The 23,131-nt window shown below is 30.4% G+C and overlaps 2 protein-coding genes across 2 annotated transcripts; one reads left to right on the plus strand and one right to left on the minus strand.

The window, feature by feature from the left end:
* Positions 1 to 2,868: 2,868 nt before the first annotated feature.
* Positions 2,869 to 4,348, minus strand: LOC112758890 (uncharacterized). Its single transcript, XM_025807675.3, has 3 exons — positions 3,746 to 4,348; positions 3,551 to 3,667; positions 2,869 to 3,106 (listed from the first exon to the last, which is right to left on the minus strand). The coding sequence occupies exons 1-3, from the start codon at positions 4,109 to 4,111 to the stop codon at positions 3,029 to 3,031; spliced, it is 561 nt and encodes a 186-aa protein (XP_025663460.1). The 5' UTR covers positions 4,112 to 4,348; the 3' UTR covers positions 2,869 to 3,028.
* A 3,322-nt stretch (positions 4,349 to 7,670) lies between these two features.
* On the plus strand, positions 7,671 to 18,574 carry LOC112754504 (beta-carotene isomerase D27, chloroplastic-like). Its single transcript, XM_025802161.3, has 7 exons — positions 7,671 to 7,890; positions 7,960 to 8,099; positions 8,218 to 8,307; positions 9,976 to 10,037; positions 11,131 to 11,237; positions 18,171 to 18,263; positions 18,531 to 18,574. Exons 1-7 carry the CDS (start codon positions 7,671 to 7,673, stop codon positions 18,572 to 18,574), a joined length of 756 nt encoding a protein of 251 aa, XP_025657946.1.
* The last annotated feature ends 4,557 nt before the right edge of the window (positions 18,575 to 23,131 follow it).

The raw sequence follows: 23,131 nt of genomic DNA on the forward strand, positions 1-23,131 counted from the left end.
TTTAACCCTTTTATTCTCATCATCAAATTGCAAAGAAACCCTTCCAAACATGGATCACGGGAAGAGTAAACTTTCATGTGCTTTGAAACTTTACCAACGTAACTTTTCTAATAACTATGCTTAATCACGTACAACTTACTTAGACTTTAAAGCAATGTTAGTGAGTTTCAGATTAACACAAACTTTCTTCTCATGACACACACTTTAAGACTTTGTTTGGTAGTGGAAGTTGAAAGGATATTTGAAGAAAGAAATATAGAAGAGACTAATTTCCTTTGTTTAATTGAACAAGCAAGAACAATAAACTTAACAAAGCAGAATGAACAAAATAAAGAAAAGATTGGGAACCATTTTTTTTTCTTTTTGTCAGCTATTAACAAATATTCTTTTTCCTTCTCATTTATTCTCTTAGTCCTTTATTCATCAACTACTTTATTAACTAATTTTGGTTTTAGAAAAACTTGATTTCCTTGCAAAACTGGAAAAATAAAAAACATAAACTATACTATATGTGTGCATTAAAATTAGTCATTAAAGTCGGCTACTAATATAAAATATATGTTGAAATATAGATACACATTAAAAATAAATTAAATCATCGACTATGTTATTTGTACACTAAAATTAGCCACCAATATAAAATACATCTTAGAATACAAATACACATTAAAAATAAATTAAAGGGTAAAATATATTTTTTGTCCCTAAAGTTTGGCAAAAGTTTCAAAAATACCCTAAAATTTTGTTTTTAATTTTGTTGCAAAAGTTTTCGATTTGTATCAAATATACCCTCAGCGGCTAAATTTTCAAAAAATTTAAGACTAATCTAACAATAATGCATGAAAATTATGCTTGATTTGCTTGTGTTGAGGGTTGTTCTTATGAAATTGTTGTTGAATTGACCTTAAATTTTTTGAAAAAATAGCCGGGTGTATATTTGATGCAAATCGAAAATTCTGGAACAAAATTGAAATAAAATAAAATTTAGGAATATTTTTTAAATTTTTGTCAAATTTTAAAGACAAAAAATATACTTTACCTTAAATTAACCATACATATATTTTATACACAAATATATTAGTAACTAATTTTAGTGACTAATTTTAATGTATAAATAATATTTTTATAAAATCAAATATGTATTTATACATAAATATATTAGTGGTAATTTTAGCGTACAAATAATATTTTAAAAACATATATAGTTAAAAAAGCTTATCGGACCAACTTTTTTCATCTCATAACTCTTAGGTAGGTGAGAAATAGAAGAAAACGACGCATTGTAAGCCCCAATTTTTTAGCAATAAGCCCCATGCATCTACTTGATAAAATTAGGTTTAAATAATTTTTTATCCCCATAAAACATTTGATATTTTTAGTTTTAGTCCCTACTGTTGGTTTGTTTCATTAAATTTTTGGCGTGTTACATCAAAAAAAAAATTTACAGATACCAAAACCTTATTTAAGCTATAATAGGATTAATTTGCATGCCTTTCCATCGTTCAAAATATCAATGTATTTCCACTTTTTTATTCCTATTTTTTTCCTCCCACATATATCTTTACACATCCTACTTGGAAAATAATTCACTTTAGTCACCAATAAAATTTTAAAAAGACAAAAATATCCATTCGTTTGGGTACTACATTAGACCTAATAGAGCAGTCCCACATGATTTAAACAGGGAACATATTTTTTATTTGGCCCAAATATTTTTGTACATAAGGAAAAGGAAGCCCGATAAATGAAAACCCAAAAGAAGCCCAAAATGAGATGGAAACCCAAACGTGATGGAAGAACTAAGAAGCATTAAAAATTCAGTGATGCTACTCCTGTGTAAAGGGAAAATACAAGTGTAGATCATCTAGCCAAAAAAGACTAGCATCTAATTCAGATTTTTGTTTTCTAGATATACCTCAATTGAGTTAGTTCTCCTGTTAGTAGTAGATGTAAAGGGGAAATCTGCCCCCTGTGTAACCCTTATGTTTTTTTTCTGGGCTTAGGCCCTGTTATCCAACCAAAAAAAATTAAAAAATAAAGTGATACTAAGTGTATAAGATTTTTATAACCAAGTTTAATTAAGTTGTGAAAAGACCAGCAAAAAAAAATGCATACATTACTATTTCTTCTTTTCGCACTTTTTGCAGCACACAAAACTTTATTAGAAAACACAAAAATTTATTGATATAACACATAAATTATTAAAATATAATATAGAATTTTGCACATAACACAAACTTATCGATGTAGTACAAATATTTTACCCATGGTATATATATTTTTGCACATAACATACAAATCTTTGCACATAACATAAACTCTTGCTATTAATGTATTTTGTTAATTAGATGAGTCAATATTTTAGGTATGTAGTCTTCCAAAAATTTGTATTCTAAACATAAAAAAATTTATACTATGCAACAAAATTTTTGTGCAGTTCACACAAATTTATCTGTTATGCATAATTTATTAGTTGGGTGTCATTTTTTTGGACATATAATCCTTAAAAAATTTTGTGCTATATATTAAAATTTATATACTATACATTAAAATTTATGTATTGTATATCAAAATTTTTGTGCTCTAATTTTTTGAACATTTATAAGAGAAGAAGAAAATGAAGACAATGATAATGATAATAAGAGAGGATGACGAGAAAAAAAAAATTAAAAACAAAATCAACAATAGCATCTAAAAGAAGTTAGCTATGGTGACAGCAACGATAATAACGACAATAACAACATTAAAAAAGGAAGAGAGAAGATAAGAAAAAAAAGCAGCAAAAATTGTTAAATAAAAAATATATAAATTTTTATTTTTAAACAACTTAATTAAATTTAGCTATCAAAAGACTTAAACACCTAATACTTTTGAAAAAAATAAAAAAACATTTATATATACTCAAAGAACCACTCAAATAATATGTATACAATTTATATGTTTAAAGGCGGTGGCATTAAGTTTTATGCTTACATTTACTTTGGTATTTAACGCAAACATCTCATTCCCCTATTTATATCTTCCTTTACTAAAAAAACCCATCCCTCTTGTCTTGTTCTTCTGCTTCTTTGTTAGCAGCTTGAACAGATTTGTACCATAGAAATGCCTGCACCCAAAAAAGATTAAGTTTTTGTTAGTTGTGTTCACTAATTAATGTTTAACCACTTTTATAATTATAAATTTTGTGTATTATATTTATTATTGTTATTTTTTATAATATAATTTATTAATTTCATTAGATAAAATAAATTAAACAAAAAATTCTAAATAATAATAGTAATAATAATAATAATAATAAATCATAGCGTACTAAAATTAGTACTAAGAATATTAAAAATATATATAACAAAAAATATTTAAAAAATCAACAAAATTAAATATACTTAAAAGAGTAATATTATAATTTAATATCATAGTATTTTTAGTAATTTATTTAAAAGATATTTTAATTAATATTATTTAAATAATATTTATTTTATCAAAATTTAGTTGTTAAACAGACATTAACTTAATTAGTGTATAAATAAACTTGTAATGGAAATGAAGTTACCGAGGAAGGAATGCCGGTGAAGGCAAAGAAACCCAACAAGGGAGCATAAAACACGCTATCTGATCCCAAAACTCCGAACACCGGCCTTTGGTTCACATACTCGAAAATCGAACCTATCTGTCAATTCAATCAACAACCACCGTCAAATTAACTTTCAAATTAAAACGGGAAAGAGTTTAATTAGAGACTAATTACTGCGGCAATAGCAGTTATAGCAGAGGCAAGCAAGTAAATGAAGAATGGAACTTGAAATCCTTGCTGCAAAGAAGAAGATGCGCTAGCTTCATTACGAGCCCATGGCGGAGGCTCATCGGAATCTGGCTTTGCCCACGAAGGAATATTTTCGTCGGATTTGTTGGACTCTGCTGATCCTTGAGTCACCGCAACCACCACACGCCTATGGGAAGGTGTTGACCGTAATCTTGTATTTCCAAATCGAAATCCAAAGGTATTGCGATGCAGAGATACCACTAAGTTAGCGTATTTTGATGAATGATGATTCTGTAAAGCGCATACCGTCGGTGGCAAGAAGGTGCCAGTAGTGGTAGCAGTGGTGGTCATCCTCTTCTTTGTAAGACGGTTAACTAATTAACGAACTAAAAATTGAACAATGCGAAGCTTACTCCCAAGAAATAATCCAGTCTCAGCCATCCAAATTCTATCCTTCCTTACTGAAATCTTATCCTATCTTTAGGTCCAAGTTACCAGCCCAATTCGATCTTTTTCTGCTTAAAAAAAGGCCCAATTAACTTACACAGAGCTTACAGAATGTGCTACAAATTTACACCCATGCCAATTGAAAAAATAATTTGATATATATATATATATATATATATATTTATTTAAACTATATAGATACTAAAATTATCAGATTGTTAACATAGTTATAATTTTGTCTTTCTGTTTTTAAGTCAGTATAATACAAAATTTTTAAAAGAATATAAAACTTATATACTGGGATTGTGGGATAAAAAATATAAAACCTACAAATTTTAAAAATTTTGGCAAATAATATACATTTAATAAAATAATATGTTTTTAATATATTGGAGAAAATTGAATTACTAAATAAGTACTCTATATATAAAATATTTTAAGCAAGTACTCTAAATAAGTAATAAAAATTTCAGGTACAAAATTAGATTATTAAGTAAGTATTTTAATTTATTATCTATTTTAATGATTAATTTTTATAAATATTTTATTCAATCTCATTTTTAAATCATTTTTTTATTTATATTTGTTGAGTTAAGATTGATTTTGAATTTATATAAATGATGACAAATATTTATCGGGTTAAAAGTTTAAGTTTGTTTAATGTGTCTATTAATAATGTAGGCCTATTAATTGTCAACCGAATACTTGCTAGAACAATGCATAAGAAAGGACTTATGGAGAAGCATATGAAAAATTATTTGTCAACCGAAAATAAAAAATTTGTTCTGGAAACTGATGCATGGAAGACTCTTTGCTAAAGAAAGGTTGAACGTCAGAATACAATCTATTGAATCCTGGTGTCCAAAATGCAATCAAACACAAGAAAGTATTTTTCATTGTTTCTGAGTGTCCAAATGTGATTGAAGCTTGTAAATGCTCAAATCTGCCATGGCCGCTTCAAGCTCTAGAACCATGAAAGTGTTGGATTCGGCTGGAAGAAGAACTGAGAATGAAGGAAAATTTGAACGAAAAAAGAGCAGTAGCAGCAGACCTCTTATGACAAATCTGGTTAGTGAGAAACGCCTAAGTATTTGAAGGTAGAACTACCCCTTCAATTATGGTGGAGATGGCCAGAAAAAATATGCGTGAGAGAAGATGAGACCCTCGAGTTTTTATTTTACCTTTTTAGTTTTCTTTATGTTTAAGTATTTTTTTTGTTTTCCACGGTGTTTCTCAACCCAGCATTAAAGTTGGAACTTTTTTTTTCTCTTTATTACAATTTCTATCTGTCCAAATTGGACCAATTTTTAGTAATGAAATTGCATAACTTTGACAAAAAAAATAATAATATAGACCTATTTATTCACTCTTCACCCCAAGTTCATGTTGCTTCAGCAACCTCAAATATCACAATTCTAAAATTTCAACTCATTACATTTTAATGAGCAACAAAATTACTAGCAAAGTAGGATAGAGCAAAACAAAAATGAAGAATAATAATGAGCAGCAGTTATAATGACCCGAAAATAAAAACGTTATGCATGCTAAAGAAGACAGTAGATTCAAAGAAAATAAAGGTGGTGGAGCAGCTCCTCAAACAAGTAGAATTAGTGGAGCAAAATGTAAAAATTAGAGCATTACATGCCAATGAAGACAAATGGAATCAAGAAAGAAATTGGAAGAGGCAGTGTTTAAATTTCAAGAGCAAGCATCATCCTATAAAGTGGTCTACTCAACATCATTTGAGAACAAGACAAATAGAGTGATACAAAAATATCATTTTAAAACACTTGAATGGAATTCTTTTTCCTTCAATTTGTGTTTCATTTTAGATTTTTTTTGCTATGCTTATCTAATGTCATCTCTCTATATTTGAGAAAAAGATTTATGAACGCGAGTTGAAAAAGCTGTGAGAGAATAGAGAAGAGAGATGCATAAAAAAAAATCAAAAAATATTTCTGTGTAATTTGGTTTTGTTGAACTAAGATTTAGTTCTCCTTACCAAGTTGAGATAGCACTTGGTGGTAGATTGAGTGTAGGGGTGGCAATGGATAGGGTAGAGTAGGGTTTGGATCCAACCCTAACCCTACCCGCGAGTTGAGAATATCCCAACCTTAATCCTACTCGCTCTTAACCCGTGGGTACCCGATCCTACACGCGGGTTACAAAAAATATACAACATTATTATATAACTTGATGATAATTTAAAATAGAATTGATTTTTATGTAAAAAAATATTAAATTATCAATTAATGATTTTCTTTTAGTGGTTAAGGATTTTTTGCATTTAGTGAGAGGTTTTTGATTCAACATCCACTTAAAACATATTGTTGTATAAGTATATAATATAAACATATATAGAGTGCAGGTTGGTCGCGTAAAATTGAGGCTCAACCAGCACTCTACCCGACCCGCATGAGAACCCTACCGGCACCCCTACCCTATCCGCTGCGGATCGGGTTGGCAACCCTACCCGATCGGTGGGTCGGGTTGGATACCGCGGGTAGAATACATATTGCCACCCCTAATTGAGTGTGTGTTTGGATTAACGTTCGCAAATGGAGGTTTCTATAAAATTGATTTTTATCAAAAGTGAGTTAGTATTAAAGTAGTTTATATTTAGTAATTTTTATTTAAAATATATTATAATAAATTAAATATTGTTTGGATTACATTATTCAAAATCACTTTTAGATAAAAAATTACAGAAAATGACATGAATTTAAATAATTATTTTATGTTATCTTATAATTTTATTTTAGATATTTAAATAAATTTTAATATTTTTTTAGTACTCTCAGTACTCTTTAGTATTTTAATAGGATTAATAGAATTATAATAAAAAAATATTCTATACAAAAAAGAAATAACAATAACAGTAAAAGAACTCATAAACAACAGATAATAGAAGTTTTATAAAAAATAATAATATGCATAAAAGAGTATTAAAAAAAATATTATACAAAAACAATAAATATATGAACAATGAAAGACATAATTGGTAGATAAAACATAAATCTCAGTCCAACATGACAAAGTGAATAAAAAAGCTAAAATTTATAGTTTTTTATAAACGTTGATTGAAGATAGAAATCATTCATGTGTTTAGAGGATAAAAACATTGCCAAACATGAAGTGAAGCGGTTAAGAAATTCAGACGCATAGTTAATTTCTGCAAAAAACAAAACTAAAAAAGTTTATATCTAATTTCAATTTGATATAAGTGTTTGTTTGGATATTATTAAATTAATATAAAAAAATTCAATAAATAAGTGTTTTTTTATTTTGATATCCATAAATAAATTACTCTGTATTATTATGTGGTAGGATATTAGTAAATCTTGTTAATACATACCTAATTAATCTTCATTTGTTTGATATATATATAAATACAAACGGAACTGAAACATATAACAAATTAAGTAATTATCACTCATCATCGGTGATCATCACAAATTAAACGATGGAAGCAAAGTTTTTTCCATACAACAACACACTACTACGTATACGGTGTTCATCAAAAGCACACTTGATGATGAAACGTAAACCAGATGTTATAGTAGCGATGCACACAAGGCATCATCGTTCCTCTTCAGATGAATCTAGTAGTTTGATCCACAAAGATAATTGGTTTGATCGCTTAGCCATAAACCATCTTTCAAAATGTGTTCAAGATGCCACAGGTAACATTCTTAATTACATGCATACAGCTTCATTGAATAATTCAATAATCTTGGCATACAAACATGCAGGATTAAGGAACAGTAAGAGCGGGTATGAGAGCCTCGTAGAGGCAGCTACGGTGGCTTCCCAGAAATTCGATCCCATTCAGCAACGACAGCTTGTCATTCAAGCTCTTCACACAACCTTACCAAACTTCATATTTTCATTCGTCAGTACTTCCTTGCTAATAATACTTATCTCGAGAAAGTTTAGAAACCAGCATTTTTATGTATATTCATAAATTCTATGTAATTATTGTTTGTTGTTATTATTATGACTAATGGCAGACGAAAATGTTACCACCATCGAAATTCACAAGACAAGTATTTGCAGCTTTTACCACCTTGTTCTTTGCCTGGTTAATTGGCCCCTCTCAGGTAATTTATATGAGAGTTACTCTTTTATTCCATATCCATAACTTCTAACTCGAACAATATTAATTAATTATAGAGTAAATGTCCTTTTTAATTCTTAACCATTTGTCTGATAGACTTTTCACCCTCTAAGAAATCTAAACACCTAAATCGATCCCTATCTACTTTGATATATGTACGTTTCAGTCTCTGGTTAGGGACTGAAAAGACCATTTACTCAAAGTAGATAGGGACCGATTTGGATGTTTAGATTTCTTAGAAGGTGAAAAATCTATCGGACAAATGGTTAAAGATCGGAAAGGACATTTACTCTTAATTATATCTGTATGTTACACTCAAAGAAAAGATATATTAGTTTTAAGACCCTAACATAGCCTTATACTAGTATATAGGTTGTTATTACAATTTACAAGTTCATATTGGATGCTGCATTTTTCAAAGGTTGCTAGCTCCCAGAAAAAGAGATGCAGTTGAACTATGCCTTTCACTGGAAATGGAATGTACGATTACCCTGCATCTTCACCATGACTCATGAGTTTAGTGACCTAATTAATGGAATCCACTTAATGCCTTAAATAGACTCTAGACACAGAATACATCATTATAGGAAATAGTTCCAATAGTGAAAAAAATGGAAATTGTTACCCAACTTTGCAGTTTGAAAAATAATATAACCAGAAAAGTTTAGAAAAAAATAATACGTGTACACACAAAAATAAGTATATTAAATTTTTTGTTTAGCATTAACAAATCTTTTAATATTTTTTATGTATTTTAAGAAAAATATGAATTTAAGACCAGATAAAAAAATGTCTAGATAAAAATAAACAAAATTAAATAAGTTTAGATAATAATAATAATAATAATAATAATAATAATAATAATAATAATAATAATAGTATAATTAAGTATTAAAGTTTATAATTTTTCAAAATATACAGATAAATCTATAATACTCTTCTATGTATTATGAATTAAACTCATACAAATAATATATTGAAGAATGCTAGGGCCAGCAACTTTTATGTTTTGTAATTATTAATTGGCCATCAATAGTGTTTTTAATGGTGTGAGATTAAATCTAATGATATGAGATCATTCAATTTTCTTTTGATGGTTAAATGATTGCCAACTTTTTAAAAAGTTGCTGGCCCTCTAGACTTTCTCTAATATATTATGAGAAACTTTAACGATTTTCTCTCTAATTTTTGCCTCTTACATTAAAATTCTATAAAAAAAAAAAGTAAAAAACTTACAAAAATAGCAAATGTCTTAATAACATGCATATATATAGGCAATGATGATAGAGGAAAATCTCAACATAAGATTGATCAAGTTGTATGTTCCATCCGGTATGTTGGCAATCTTATCAATCTTCAAAATTTACAAATTACAAATAATCATGTTCTTTAATGTTATTGCCTATATATATGTTCTTTAACCATGCATCTACATGATTATTTAACATATTCCAAATTAATCCATCTTGCATATTCAACACTTTTTTTAGACCAAAAAGAATAATATTTTAACTCCTCACAATGTATAGCACTCTTTGATAATCTATTTGACCCATGGATATGGAGGCATCTTTTTACTTTTCAGGTTATGATATTAAGAAATTGAATATGAAATGATTATCATTATTATCATTATTTTCACCATGAGAAGGTTAGAGAATCGGAGGTCAACGGAAGAAAGGAAAAAAACGTGGTTTACTTCAAAAAATGCAGGTTAGTTTTCTTTTTTATATTTTAATTAACACAAAAAATATATAAACAAATAAAAAGATGCATGGTAATGGTCTCTAATTCACCAACCTAAGACACATTAATCTATGATTGCAAGTATGGTCTTCCCACATGTCCCATTCTCTATTTCTCATTTCCTATCGTGATTGTTATGACTTATGATAACCACATTAATTAAGTTCTTTTCAATATTAAAATTAGGGGTGCACATGGCCGGGTGAAGTCGGGTTTGATTCAGGTCCGGTTCGGAATATATATCGGGTTTATTTATTAGATCGAATTCGGTCCTAAACCCGATAAAACCAATACATTTTCGGGCCACAATTATACCGGGTGAAAACTGGATGAAAACCGGGCCGTTAACATTATATTACGTTGATACCTTCTTGTAAGTTAGCATGTGAAAATATCCAAATTTCTAAGATTCCAATCATTATTTAACATGGTAAAATTCAGTTAAAAAAATATAACAAGAATCAACATTTCTTCAAAATTAAAGCATAACCACAATCAATATTAAAGTATAACCACAATCAATATTAATATTGTTTAATAATACCAAATATTTAAATCAATACAAATAACACAATATTATGCATTAGTCTAAAGTCTTATGCATTCTAAATATAAAACGTTAACTTATAGTCTTATAATGACTAATAACACAAAATATTAAAGTTTACAATACTTAAATTCCACATAAGAATAGTCATGATCCATTACTAATAACACAAAATATTAATTGTGTATGATGACCGGGCCACCGGGCCGACTTTGGGTAACCCGAGCTATGGCACAGACCCGACCCGAAATAATGACCGGGTCTATTTTTGAGACCCTTACCCAATTCTAAATCCGATGAAATCACGCCAAATTAATCCCTAAAATATTCAGGACCAGACCAGGCCTTCGAACCAGGCCGAGTCATATGAACCCCTAATTAAAATCATGATTAGTTACTATATATATATTCATCATTCTCATAATTATTTTACTGAAATAACTAATTAAAATTTTGTGAATTAATTTGTTTAACTGTATATCATTATTTAACTATATATGTATGTATGTGCAGGTTTTTAGAAGAGATGAATTTTGTAGGAATGTGTACTAATCTCTGTAAAATTCCAACTCAATCGTTTATAAAGGACTCTATGGGTATGCCAGTTACCATGGTCCCTAGTAAGTATATATCCTCATTAATGCAGAGACTAGATGATAGTCAACACACATTAAATTAGATCATATATATAATATATATCACCTTTGTTGTAAAATAAAAGATATATATAAAGATATATAAATAAAAGATTCTAGTATTAAAATAATTAGCTCAATAATAATTTATATATATAATAATATTATATGTTGTAATGTGTATATATATACAAAGATAGAAAGAAGTATTAAAAATAAAGAGAGAGAGAATTGCATATGTTTATTGTTACTATCTCAATATAATAAAGATAATTGATATTGCTATTAATATTATATGTAAAGAGTAATAGAAAAGAGAATTTAGAATACTAATAAAATAAAAGAAGAGAAAGAATTGTAGAAGAAATATAAAGAGAAGAGTATTTGATTGCAACATAAAGAGAGAGTATTTGTTTATTATTGTGTGTGTATTAACAACGGAGGTTAACCTCCTATTTATAAGCATATGAGAGGAATGTTTTCAACCCATATTAATTTCATTCTCTATTGGTAATATGAAAACTGAGTCACTTGCATGGGCATCCATATCCTTTGTGTTTATCACAACACTCCCCCTTGGATGACCATTCAGGATTATTACCTCGTTAAAACCTTACTAAAGAAAAACCCAGTGGGAAAAAAACCTTAGTGAAGGAAAAAGAGTACAATATCCTTTAGTGATAGGGACTGCCTCATTAAAAACCTTGTCAAGAAAAATCCAATGGGAAAAAAACCTGACCAAGGGAAAAAGAGTACAATCTCCCCCTCTTGTCGACATCAGTTGATGTCTCGAAATCGGCGCATCCCAATCTCATGTACCAATCTTTCAAAGGAGGATTTTGGGAGCGACTTTGTAAATAAATCTGCCAGATTATCACTTGAGCGGATCTGTTGGATATCAATTGTCCCTTGATTTTGAAGATCATGAGTGAAGAAGAATTTGGGAGAAATATGCTTTGTTCTATCACCTTTGATGTAGCCGCCTTTAAGTTGAGCAATGCATGCTGTATTATCTTCAAACAGGATAGTTGGAGCTATCTTATGATCAATCAGTCCACATGATGACAGAATATATTGGATCAGACTCCTCAGCCAAAAACACTCGCGACTAGCTTCATGAATCGCCAGTATTTCGGCATGATTAGAGGATGTTGCAGCAATCGTCTGTTTCGTGGACCTCCATGATATTGCTGTTCCACCATATGTAAACAGGTATCCTGTTTGAGATCTCCATTTATGTGGATCAGACAGGTATCCAGCATCTGCATAGCCAACTAGTTGTGATTTGGATCCATAGAGATAAAACAATCCCATATCAACCGTCCCATGGAGATATCGAAAGATTTGTTTGATTCCACTCCAATGTCTTCTGGTTAGAGAGGAACTATATCTTGCTAGTAAATTCACAGCAAATGATATGTCAGGTCACGTATTATTAGCAAGATACATTAGCGCTCCAATGGCACTAAGATATGGTACTTCAGGACCAAGGATATCTTCATTTTCTTCTTTAAGACGGAATTGATCCTTTTTCACATCCAAAGATCTTATGATCATTGGTGTACTTAATGGATGTGACTTATCCATATAAAATCTTTTCAAGATCCTTGCTGTGTATGTTGTTTGATGAATAAAGATCCCACCTTTTATATGCTCGATTTGCAGGCTGAGACAAAACTTAGTCTTTCCAAGATCTTTCATCTCAAACTCTTCTTTTAGAGTTTTTATAATTGTTGGAATCTCTTCAGGAGTCCCAATGATATTTAAATCATCAACGTACACAGCAATTATAATGAATCCAGAAGCAGTTTTCTTTATGAAAACACACGGGCATATATCATCATTCTTGAATCCGTTTTTGGCCAGATACTCAGTAAGACGATTATACCACATTCGTCCAGATTGCTTTAGACCATATAAAGATCTTTGCAATTTGACTGAGTATAACCCTTGCGAATATTCACTAGATGGTTTAGATATCTTTAGTCCTTCAGGGACTTTCATATAGATATCCCGATCTAATGAGCCGTATAAGTAGGCCGTTACCACATCTATTAAATGCATATGCAGTTTATGATATGCAGATAAACTGACCAAATAGCGCAATGTTATCGCATCCACTACAGGGGAATACATTTCTTCATAATCTATACCAGGCCTTTGTGAGAAACCTTGTGCCACAAGTCGGGCTTTATAGCGCACAACTTCATTTTTCTCATTTCGTTTTCTCACAAATACCCATTTATATTCAACAGGTTTTATATCTTCAGGTGTATGGACTACATGTCCAAAGACTTCACGTTTTGCAAGTGAGTCTAATTCAGCCTTCATGGCTTCTTTCCATTTTGGCCAATTATTCCTTTGTCGACATTCTTCGACTGATCTTGGCTCAAGATTCTTACTTTCATGTATGATATCTAATGCCACATTATATGCAAATATTTCATTGACAATTGTCTTATTTCGGTCCCATTTCTCTCCTGTAAAGACATAATTTATCGAGATCTCGTCATTTTCACAATTTTCAGGTACCTGAACGTCTTCTGGCGTTATATCATAATTTTGGACAACTACCGGTGTCTTTACTATGTCTTTTTCAACAGGAATCGTATTTACCTCTTTTCTCTTTCGAGGATTTTTATCTTTGGAACCGACAGGCCTGCCACGCTTCTGGCGTGTATTTGCTTCCGTGGCTATTTGTCATACTGGGACATCAATTCGAATTGGGACATTTTCCGCCCTGCCATGCTTCTGGCATGAATTTGCTTCAGTGGCTACTTGTCCTACTGGGACATCAATTCGAATTGGGGCATTTTCCGCTGGTATATAAGATTTGGTTATCCTCTTTGTATCAGAAAATGCATCAGGCAATTCATTTGCTATTCTTTGCAAATGTATAATCTTTTGAACTTCCAGTTCACATTGCCCTGATCGAGGATCTAAATGCATCAATGATGATGCATTTCAGTTAAGCTCCTTTTCAGGAAGCTTATTCTCTTCCCCTAATGTTGGAAATTTTGATTCATCAAAATGACAATCTGCAAACCGGGCTTTAAACACATCACTAGTTTGTATCTCAAGATACCTCACTATAGAGGGAGAATCATATCCAACATATATCCCCAATTTTCTTTGGGATCCCATTTTGGTGCGATTAGGTGGTGCAATGGGAACATATATCGCACACCCAAATATTCTTAAATGGGAAACATTTGGCTGCTGGCCAAAAGCTAATTGCATAGGAGAGAATTGATGGTAACTCGTTGGCCTCAAACGAATGAGTGCTGCGGCATGTAAAATAGCATGCCCCCAAACCGAGGTTGGGAGATTTGTTCTCATAAGCAAAGGTCTAGCAATCAATTGGAGGCGTTTAATAAGTGATTCTGCTAACCCATTTTGTGTGTGAACATAAGCCACTGGATGTTCAACACTTATTCCATTAGCCATACAATAAGCATCAAAAGCTTGGGAAGTAAATTCACCAGCATTATCAAGACGAATTGCTTTGATTGGATTTTCTAAAAATTGTGCTTTTAATCGAATAATTTGAGCTAGTAATCTCGCAAACGCCAGGTTGCGAGAAGATAATAAGCACACATGTGACCATCTCGAAGATGCGTCTATCAGGACCATAAAATATCTAAAAGATCCACATGGTGGATGAATAGGTCCACATATATCACCTTGAATCCTTTCTAGGAATTCAGGGGACTCAAATCCAATCTTTAATGGTGATGGCCTTAAAATTAACTTCCCTTGAGAACATGCAGCACAACAAAATTCACTAGTTTTAAGAATCTTCTGGTCCTTTAGTGAATGTCCATGAGAGTTTTCAATAATTCTTCTCATCATGGTTGTTCCCGGATGACCCAAACAGTCGTGCCAAGTTATGAATTCATTTGGGCTAGTAAACTTCTGGTTTACAGTGGCATGTGATTCAATTGCACTAATCTTAGTATAATACAACCCAGATGAAAGTGAGGGTAACTTTTCTAATATAACTTTCTTATTTGAATCATGAGTTGTGATACATAAGTACTCATGATTTTCCTCATTCATAGTCTCAATATGATATCCATTTCGGCGAATATCTTTGAAACTCAACAAGTTCCTCAGAGACTTGGTAGATAATAGTGCATTATTTATTATAAATTTTGTTCCTCCAGAAAACAAAATTATAGCTCTTCCGGAGCCTTCTATCACATTGCCTGAGCCAATAATAGTATTAACATATTCCTCTTTTGGCACAAGATGGGTAAAATATATATCACTTTTGAGAATAGTGTGTGAACTTGCACTATCCGCAAGGCATACATCTTCATTACATATCCTTGCCATTCTCTTCAAAAACAAATAATAATAAAATGAGTAGTATGCACAGATAAATTGAATACTTGATCAGAATTATTTTTCTAAGAAATACTGTACATAAAATAATGTCATATACTAAAATTTTATTTTAAAATTTGACACATTTAATAATTTTAAAATTCATAAACATTAATATTTCATTATTTATGTACATCACATTTGAAACTTAAATACATAGAAAATAAAACTTAACAATAAGTTCTTTACATTATTTATTTACATATATACTTCACAATCCCACATATTAAACTATTTCATCATTGATCAAATGACCAATATTTCCTTCAGGATCCTCAAAGAAATCAGATACATCATAATGAGTGGTGGAGTTCTCAGCATCATTTGAAACAAAATTTGTTTCCTTTCCTTTGTCGTTCTTTTTCAAAGATGCCTGGTAAAGATCGACTAGGTGCCTTGGGGTACGACAGGTACGTGACCAATGGCCCTTTCCACCACAGCGGAAACACTTCTCCTCGGTTGATTTATTCTGCCCGATATTCCTTTCTTTATCCCACTTCTGGTGAGATCCTCTCTTTTGAACATAATTCTTTTTCTTTCCATAATTTTTCTTATTATTAAAACCTTGCCATTTACCTCTTCTGGGGTAATTTGCCACATTTACTTCAGGAAATGGGGCAGCGCCAGCTGGGTGCGCTTCATGATTTTTCAATAACAACTCATTGTTGCGTTCAACAACAAGAAGGCAAGAAATTAACTCAGAATATTTTTTAAACCCTTTCTCTCGATACTGCTGCTGCAGGAGCACATTCGAGGCATGGAAGGTTGAGAAAGTTTTCTCCAACATATCATGATCAGTTATTTTTTCCCCACACAATTTCATTCGTGAGGTGATTCGAAACATTGCAGAATTATATTCATTTATAGATTTAAAATCTTGTAAACGCAAATGCGTCCATTTATATCGGGCTTGAGGAAGTATCACCGTTTTCTGATGATTATACCTTTCTTCAAGGTCTTTCCAAAGATCTGCAGGATCTTTTAATGTAAGATATTCATTTTTCAATCCTTCGTCAAGATGACGACGAAGGAAAATCATGGCTTTAGCTTTATCCTTCTGGGATGCATTATTTTCAGCCTTAATGGTATCTCCAAGATCCATTGAATCAAGATGGATTTCAGCATCTAGTATCCATGATAAATAATTGTTTCCAGATATATCAAGAGCATTGAATTCAAGATGAGAGAGTTTCGACATAATGAAAATTTGTTACCTGAGTCTTTCTAGGAATTTGATCAGAGTCTCGTGCTGACAACGTGTTGTAAAATAAAAGATATATATAAAGATGTATAAATAGAAGACTCTAGTATTAAAATAATTAGCTCAATAATAATTTATATATATATAATAATAATATATGTTGTAATGTGTATATATATACAAAGATAGAAAAAAATATTAAAAATAAAGAGAGAGAGAATTGCATATGTTTATTGTTACTATCTCAATATAATAAAGATAATTAATATTGCTATTAATATTATATGTAAAGAGTAATAGAAAAGAGAATTTAGAATACTAATAAAATAAAAGAAGAGAAAGAATTGTAGAAGAAATATAAAGAGAAGAGTATTTGATTGCAACATAAAGAGAGAGTATTTGTTTATTATTGTGTGTGTATTAACAACGGAGGTTAACCTCCTATTTATAAGCATATTGGAGGAATATTTTCAACCCATATTAATTTCATTCTCTATTGGTAATATGAAAACTGAGTCACTTGCATGGACATCCATATCCTTTGTGTTTATCACAACAACCTTGACACATACATGTATTTTAATATTGATCCGGCTCGCATACAACCATATAAGTGTACATATTATCTATATAATATTTTATTTTCTTGTTAAAAATGTATTTATTTGACTCCCAAATTTAAATGTAAATAGTAATAAAAAAGGTGAATAGTGTTGAAAAAAAATCTAAGATAATTTTATTTTATAATGCAATTAGACATCTTTTAAATATTGTCTTTATTTAATTTTTAGAGAAAAAATAAAAATAAATAATTTTTTTAATTTGTTGAACAATTAATACGTAAAAGTGGATATTTAAATTAATTAAATAATAATAAATTCTTAAAAAGACGAACAAAAAATTAAATTTTAAAAGATAAATAGCATTTTTTTATATTTTAATAAGCCCAACAAAAGGCAAAAACAACAGAAAGATTCTTTCTTATTTAAAAGATTATTTTCTGTCTGCAATTAATCCTCCACTAAATTGTGGGAATTCATGAATCTCTTCATCATTTCATTGGAGGACCCCACCATATGCATGCATATACCATTTTATTGGGTGCAAAATTGTAAATAGCTAGCTAGACCCATCGAAAATCAGTTGAGACTTGATGAGAGAATTAGAAACATACATGAAATACTCCATAGTGGATGCTTTTTTCATACAAAGAAAATTACTAATAATAGCATATATTAAGTTGAGTATCATGGAAATCACAGTGTTAGCACATATAAATAATAGTAGCCCTTTCTTATGATTTTATATATTTACATTTTGGTTTGCAGATTTTGATGACATGAGTTGTGAAATGATATTTGGGCAGGATCCTCCACCATTAATTGATGATCCAGCACTAAAGCAACCCTGCTATAAACTATGTACTAATTATTATTCTTGAAACTTCACATAATGGCAGAAGTGAAAACATAATAACTATTTTACATACAAAGAATGGAATGTAACTAATTAATAATCGGAAATGTTTGGTAACAAAAAAAAATCAACCAAAAAGTCATAACTTGTCTTATTTATCATTCATTAATTGTTGCGACAATTAATTAATACTAAATAAGACAAGTTCTGTCTGTTTTTTTTGTCTACCTAACATTACCGGTGATAATACGGAATGTTTCTATATCATGCAGGCAAGGCAAAGAAAAAGCATGAAACGGATAACTGCCTCAGTTAGTGCAGAGGGTATGTATAAATATAGAGAAGTGCTTCCATTTGTAAGCATATATTATTTAAAGAGAAAAACTCAAATCAGCCCTGACAATTACCTCGAAAGACAACGAGGCCTCCGAAAAAAAAAAAACTCCAATCCGGCTCTTGACAAAAAAAAAAGACCCAACCCGGCCGCTGACAATTATTTCGAAAGGACAACGAGGTCCCTGTGCCAAAAAGAAATTAATGTTATTTTTTTTTTGCACATGAGCTAATCAGTCCCAAAAAAAATTATCAGAGACCAGATTGAGTGTTTTTTTTTCTTGGGGGCCTCGTTGTCCTTTCAAGATAATTGTCAGAGGCCGGATGGAGTATTTACTCTTATTTAAAACATCCATATATTTAACTATATATACTTTTTTTTCTTTCTTTTTCTTTTTCCTTTTTTCTTTCTCAAAAATAGGAAAACCAAATATATAGCTTGTATGCATTTTGGGGAGAGAAGTGGTTTGACTGATGAAGATTTGTTGTAGGGTTTAAGGAGAGCAAGGATGGAGCAAGAATAATGTCTCCCACGTTGATTAAAGTGCTCTACCGCACTCTAAACCAATCATTTCCAAGTTGATTTCCATCATTTTAATTACTACCTTCAATAATGTCATTTTCACATCTATGTAAACTTATTAATAGGAAACTTCTTCTATATATTTAATGCATACTATATAAATGTTTTTAACTAATTCTTTTCATGTGTAACTAGAAGTTATATACTTATATGATAGGAAGCCACTAGCTAAACAAAAAGTCAACGGTTTTATAGTTGTGAACTTGTGATCAATATTTATTAGTCACGATTTTTCAGATTATAATTAAATTTTGAGTAAAGAATCATATGGAATTGTATTCATATAAAATTAATAATTAAAAATTATTTGATAATAATTTAATAAAATATATTAAATTAATAATTCTTAATTATTATCTTTATATAAAAAATAATTACATATAAATTTTTACACATTTTTTTTGTATGTAACACACAAATATAGTATATTAATTAGAGAAAAGAAGAAATAGATTTTTGATTTTTTATTCTACTAACATTTTAGTCTTTAACTATTTAAAAATATTTTTAAATTTCTTACCTTCTTAAAAATTGTACAGATTAGTCTCTCCTTAAAACTTGGGTCCGATGAAAGTATTTGTAGGGAGAGACTAATTTGTCCAACTTTTAAAGAGGTGAAAAATTTAAAAATATTTTTAAATGATCAAGGACAAAAATATCTGCGAAATAAAAGATGAGAGATCTCTTATTTTCTCTATTAATTATATGAACATTTCTATCATAGCTATAAATTATTTGCTTATTAAATTATTTAAATATAAATATTAAAAATACCATTCTACTTAATCATGTGTAATTTGTGAATTTTTTCTTTTAAATATTGTATTAGTATGGGTGAAATCCTTCATGATGAACCAAATTGTGTGTTAAACACTACTATGGTCATTTACAAAACGTCATTGACGTTTTGTGTTTTTTAATTAAAATAATATTTTTTATTACAAAACGTCAATAACGTTTTGTTCTTTCATAATTAAAAAAAAAAAATTATTACACAACATCAATAACATTTTGTACTATTACTACAACTGTGTAGAACACTAAAATGATCAAATATTTTTGTATTTCATATTCAAATTATTCATATATAAAAATTTTAGCCGTAATTTGTGACCACCATAATAAACCTAATTATTATCCATTGCACCCTGATGAATAATCATGTCTTGCATCAGAGTGACGTAATTAGCATATATAATGTATTTAACCGTCTAATATGCAAAACTAGGCATGTGGATGTACTTCGGAGCTAATGAAGAAAGTGGGGGGCTGAGGCACCTGAGTCTTCTAATGATACAAAAATAGGACTTATATTTGCAATCATGGATTAACATTTAATAATGCATGTAGTCAATATATGTGATCAGCCAATGAATAATAGCTCAAATGACATAGTCTTTCTATACTCAATTAAGAGGTTGTGGGTTCGAGCCTCATATCTTTAATAAAAAAATATATATATATGTGATCATACCTGAGCCAATTGAAAATAAGTTCGGTTTACATTCTTTAAAAAAGAAAAAAACAAAAAGCTTCCCTTTTTTGTAATTTTTGAGCTGCCTAGTAGACTTATATTCATATGCTTAACCGCAGAATTCTTATGGGCTCTCGTATATTCATGTTAGTATCATTGCACCCATAGCTGTTGGAGAGGGTTATTGGGCTTCAAATGTTGAACTTTTGGGCTCTAAGTAGCCCACTATCAAAAGAAACAACAAGAGGGGTTGGCCAGGCAAAAGAAAAAAGGGATTCGGTTCGAGTATGTTTTTTCTTTTTCCATTATTGTCATATTTCATGTAACAATATGGTAGAGTGAGAATTATCAAACCGGGTTGGTCGAGTAATCAGCTCACTCGTTTACCTAAACAAGTGTCGGGAATTCGAATTTGCGACGGATTAGCCTTTGACCTGTCAGGAGTTTCAAATTGTATTTATCAAGCAATTTAGTTGCAAATATATTAAGTGGATAAAAGAATCAGTCATCAAAATCAATCGCCTTATAAAAATATGTATTTGGTATTATAAAAAAGTTTGATTGTGTTGATATAAAAAAACTTTAATTATTATTTTATTTAAAAAACACATAAAATAATATGTATAAATATATACAAATATATATAATGACGGATATTTTGTATTTATAGGATTTTTTTATTAATTAATTGAAATAAAAACAGCATATAAAATGTCAAAGAAAGTTACTTATTACATACAACCTTGGCCTCTCTCCCAAGTAGATAAGATTTGTACTAACCCTACCACCCCCCTAAGAATATCCCTTTATCTGTCACAAATTATTGTCATATACCCATATTATTATAGGTTCCTTCGTACAATTTTGGCCATTCATTTCTGAGAAAAATTCCCATTTCCACAAATTACGCTAAAAAAGAATCACATGGTGACATTTCATCTTGATAATCATCTACAACTTCAAACTACAAAAGCAATAACATTGAGAAAGTTATGATTCATGATATTGATAAGGACCCGCAAAAACCGAGAAGTAGACAAAGCTTGTGCGTAAAGTGGGCAATGAAAACATGCGAGTGATTGTCTGATTGAGAAGGAGCATGTGCCTCACTTCCTCTACCTCTGCCATTTCACTCATAGGTCTTTTGCTCTTAATACACATGCATTTTCTTACGTTCTTCCCTTTCTAGATAACAAATAAGCCCTTCATTTCCTTACAATCTCTACCTAGTTTCCTTCTTTTCTAAACATATATCATGGATTCGCTATATTCAATGGCGAAAATTCAGATGCAGTCGACTTCATGTGAAATTGATAGTTGAGAGTCGTTAGATGAAAATTTAGTCAAATCATCTAACCGCTCTCAGTGATCAACATCACGCTGCATCTGAGTTTTCACCGTATAATTAGATCCAACCTCACTAAAATGATATTTAGAAGCCCAAAAATTAATAAGTTGGCGAGTTTCCATTTCTTTCTAAAGTCAGAAGCTCAAAAATACTCGGAACATCAATATAATTAAAAAGAATATAAAAAAAATCCACTTTTTTAAAGTTATGATATATTTAATTGATTTTTAGTCACAAATATCAAGGAACATAAATAACCCCAAGATAATCAAGGGAAAGTTACCTCATGAGGACGTAGTTGAGGAATCAAGGGAATGACAGCAATTTATAGGGAAGTTCTGTTGTTGGACTTGGATGGGCCTACATAATGGGTACAAGGGTCCATGAAAGTAAAGGGATATGGGCCCAAACGGGCCACTAAAGAAAGCATTAGAGAAAAGGCTCACCAGGAAGAAGGAAAAGGCTGGCAAAGCCTGGTACTATCATAGCCCCAGCAAAGAGAGAGCGTTTTCTTCAAAAAGTAGTATAATTTCAAATTATTTGAATCTTCTAAATTTTGAATTTCACTTTAAATGGTAAATTAAAGTATAATTTCTCATAATTTATTTTATAAATATGATTAACAAAAAATATAAGAGAAAAAACATTCAAATATGAGAGATAACATTTTACCCTCTCAAATAAAAATCTAAAAAATATATACATCCCAATTCCCATCACCTCTAGGGCTGGCAATTCATACCCTACCCTCGGGTACTCAATCCGGTCCAACCCGTTCGGGTAGGGTACGGTCCGAGTATGCCTGCGGATAGGATACGGTACGGGTTGCGGGTAGGGTAGGGTACGGGTTTAGGGTGTATCTTACCCTACCCGCACCTCATATATAACACATATTTTATAAAAATTAGGTATATAATAAAGGAAGTAAGAGTTGAACCCATAACTTTTCTTATGTAATGACTTACAATAAGTGAACAACCACTAAACTAGTTAGTTAATTTAGTAATTTAGAGCATTAGTTTTTTATTTTTTATGTTATTAATATGTATAAAATTCAAAATGATTGAATTTTATATTTATTTAAAAAAAATTGATATTTCTGCGGGTAAGATAGGGTAGGGTTTAGAATTTTAGG

The sequence above is a fragment of the Arachis hypogaea genome, chromosome 16, assembly GCF_003086295.3.
Source record: "Arachis hypogaea cultivar Tifrunner chromosome 16, arahy.Tifrunner.gnm2.J5K5, whole genome shotgun sequence".
Classification (NCBI taxonomy): domain Eukaryota; kingdom Viridiplantae; phylum Streptophyta; class Magnoliopsida; order Fabales; family Fabaceae; genus Arachis; species Arachis hypogaea.

What these genes read in the sequence shown, in the direction of transcription:
- LOC112758890 (XM_025807675.3), bottom strand. Translation starts at nt 4,111, where the DNA reads ATGACCACCACTGCTACCACTACTGGCACCTTCTTGCCACCGACGGTA. An exon ending in CTATAACTGCTATTGCCGCA is followed by an intron (nt 3,668 to 3,745) that starts GTAATTAGTCTC and finishes TTGAATTGACAG; the next exon opens with ATAGGTTCGATTTTCGAGTA. An exon ending in TCACCGGCATTCCTTCCTCG is followed by an intron (nt 3,107 to 3,550) that starts GTAACTTCATTT and finishes TTTTGGGTGCAG; the next exon opens with GCATTTCTATGGTACAAATC.
- LOC112754504 (XM_025802161.3), top strand. Translation starts at nt 7,671, where the DNA reads ATGGAAGCAAAGTTTTTTCCATACAACAACACACTACTACGTATACGG. An exon ending in GGTTAATTGGCCCCTCTCAG is followed by an intron (nt 8,308 to 9,975) that starts GTAATTTATATG and finishes CACCATGAGAAG; the next exon opens with GTTAGAGAATCGGAGGTCAA. An exon ending in GCCAGTTACCATGGTCCCTA is followed by an intron (nt 11,238 to 18,170) that starts GTAAGTATATAT and finishes TTTGGTTTGCAG; the next exon opens with ATTTTGATGACATGAGTTGT.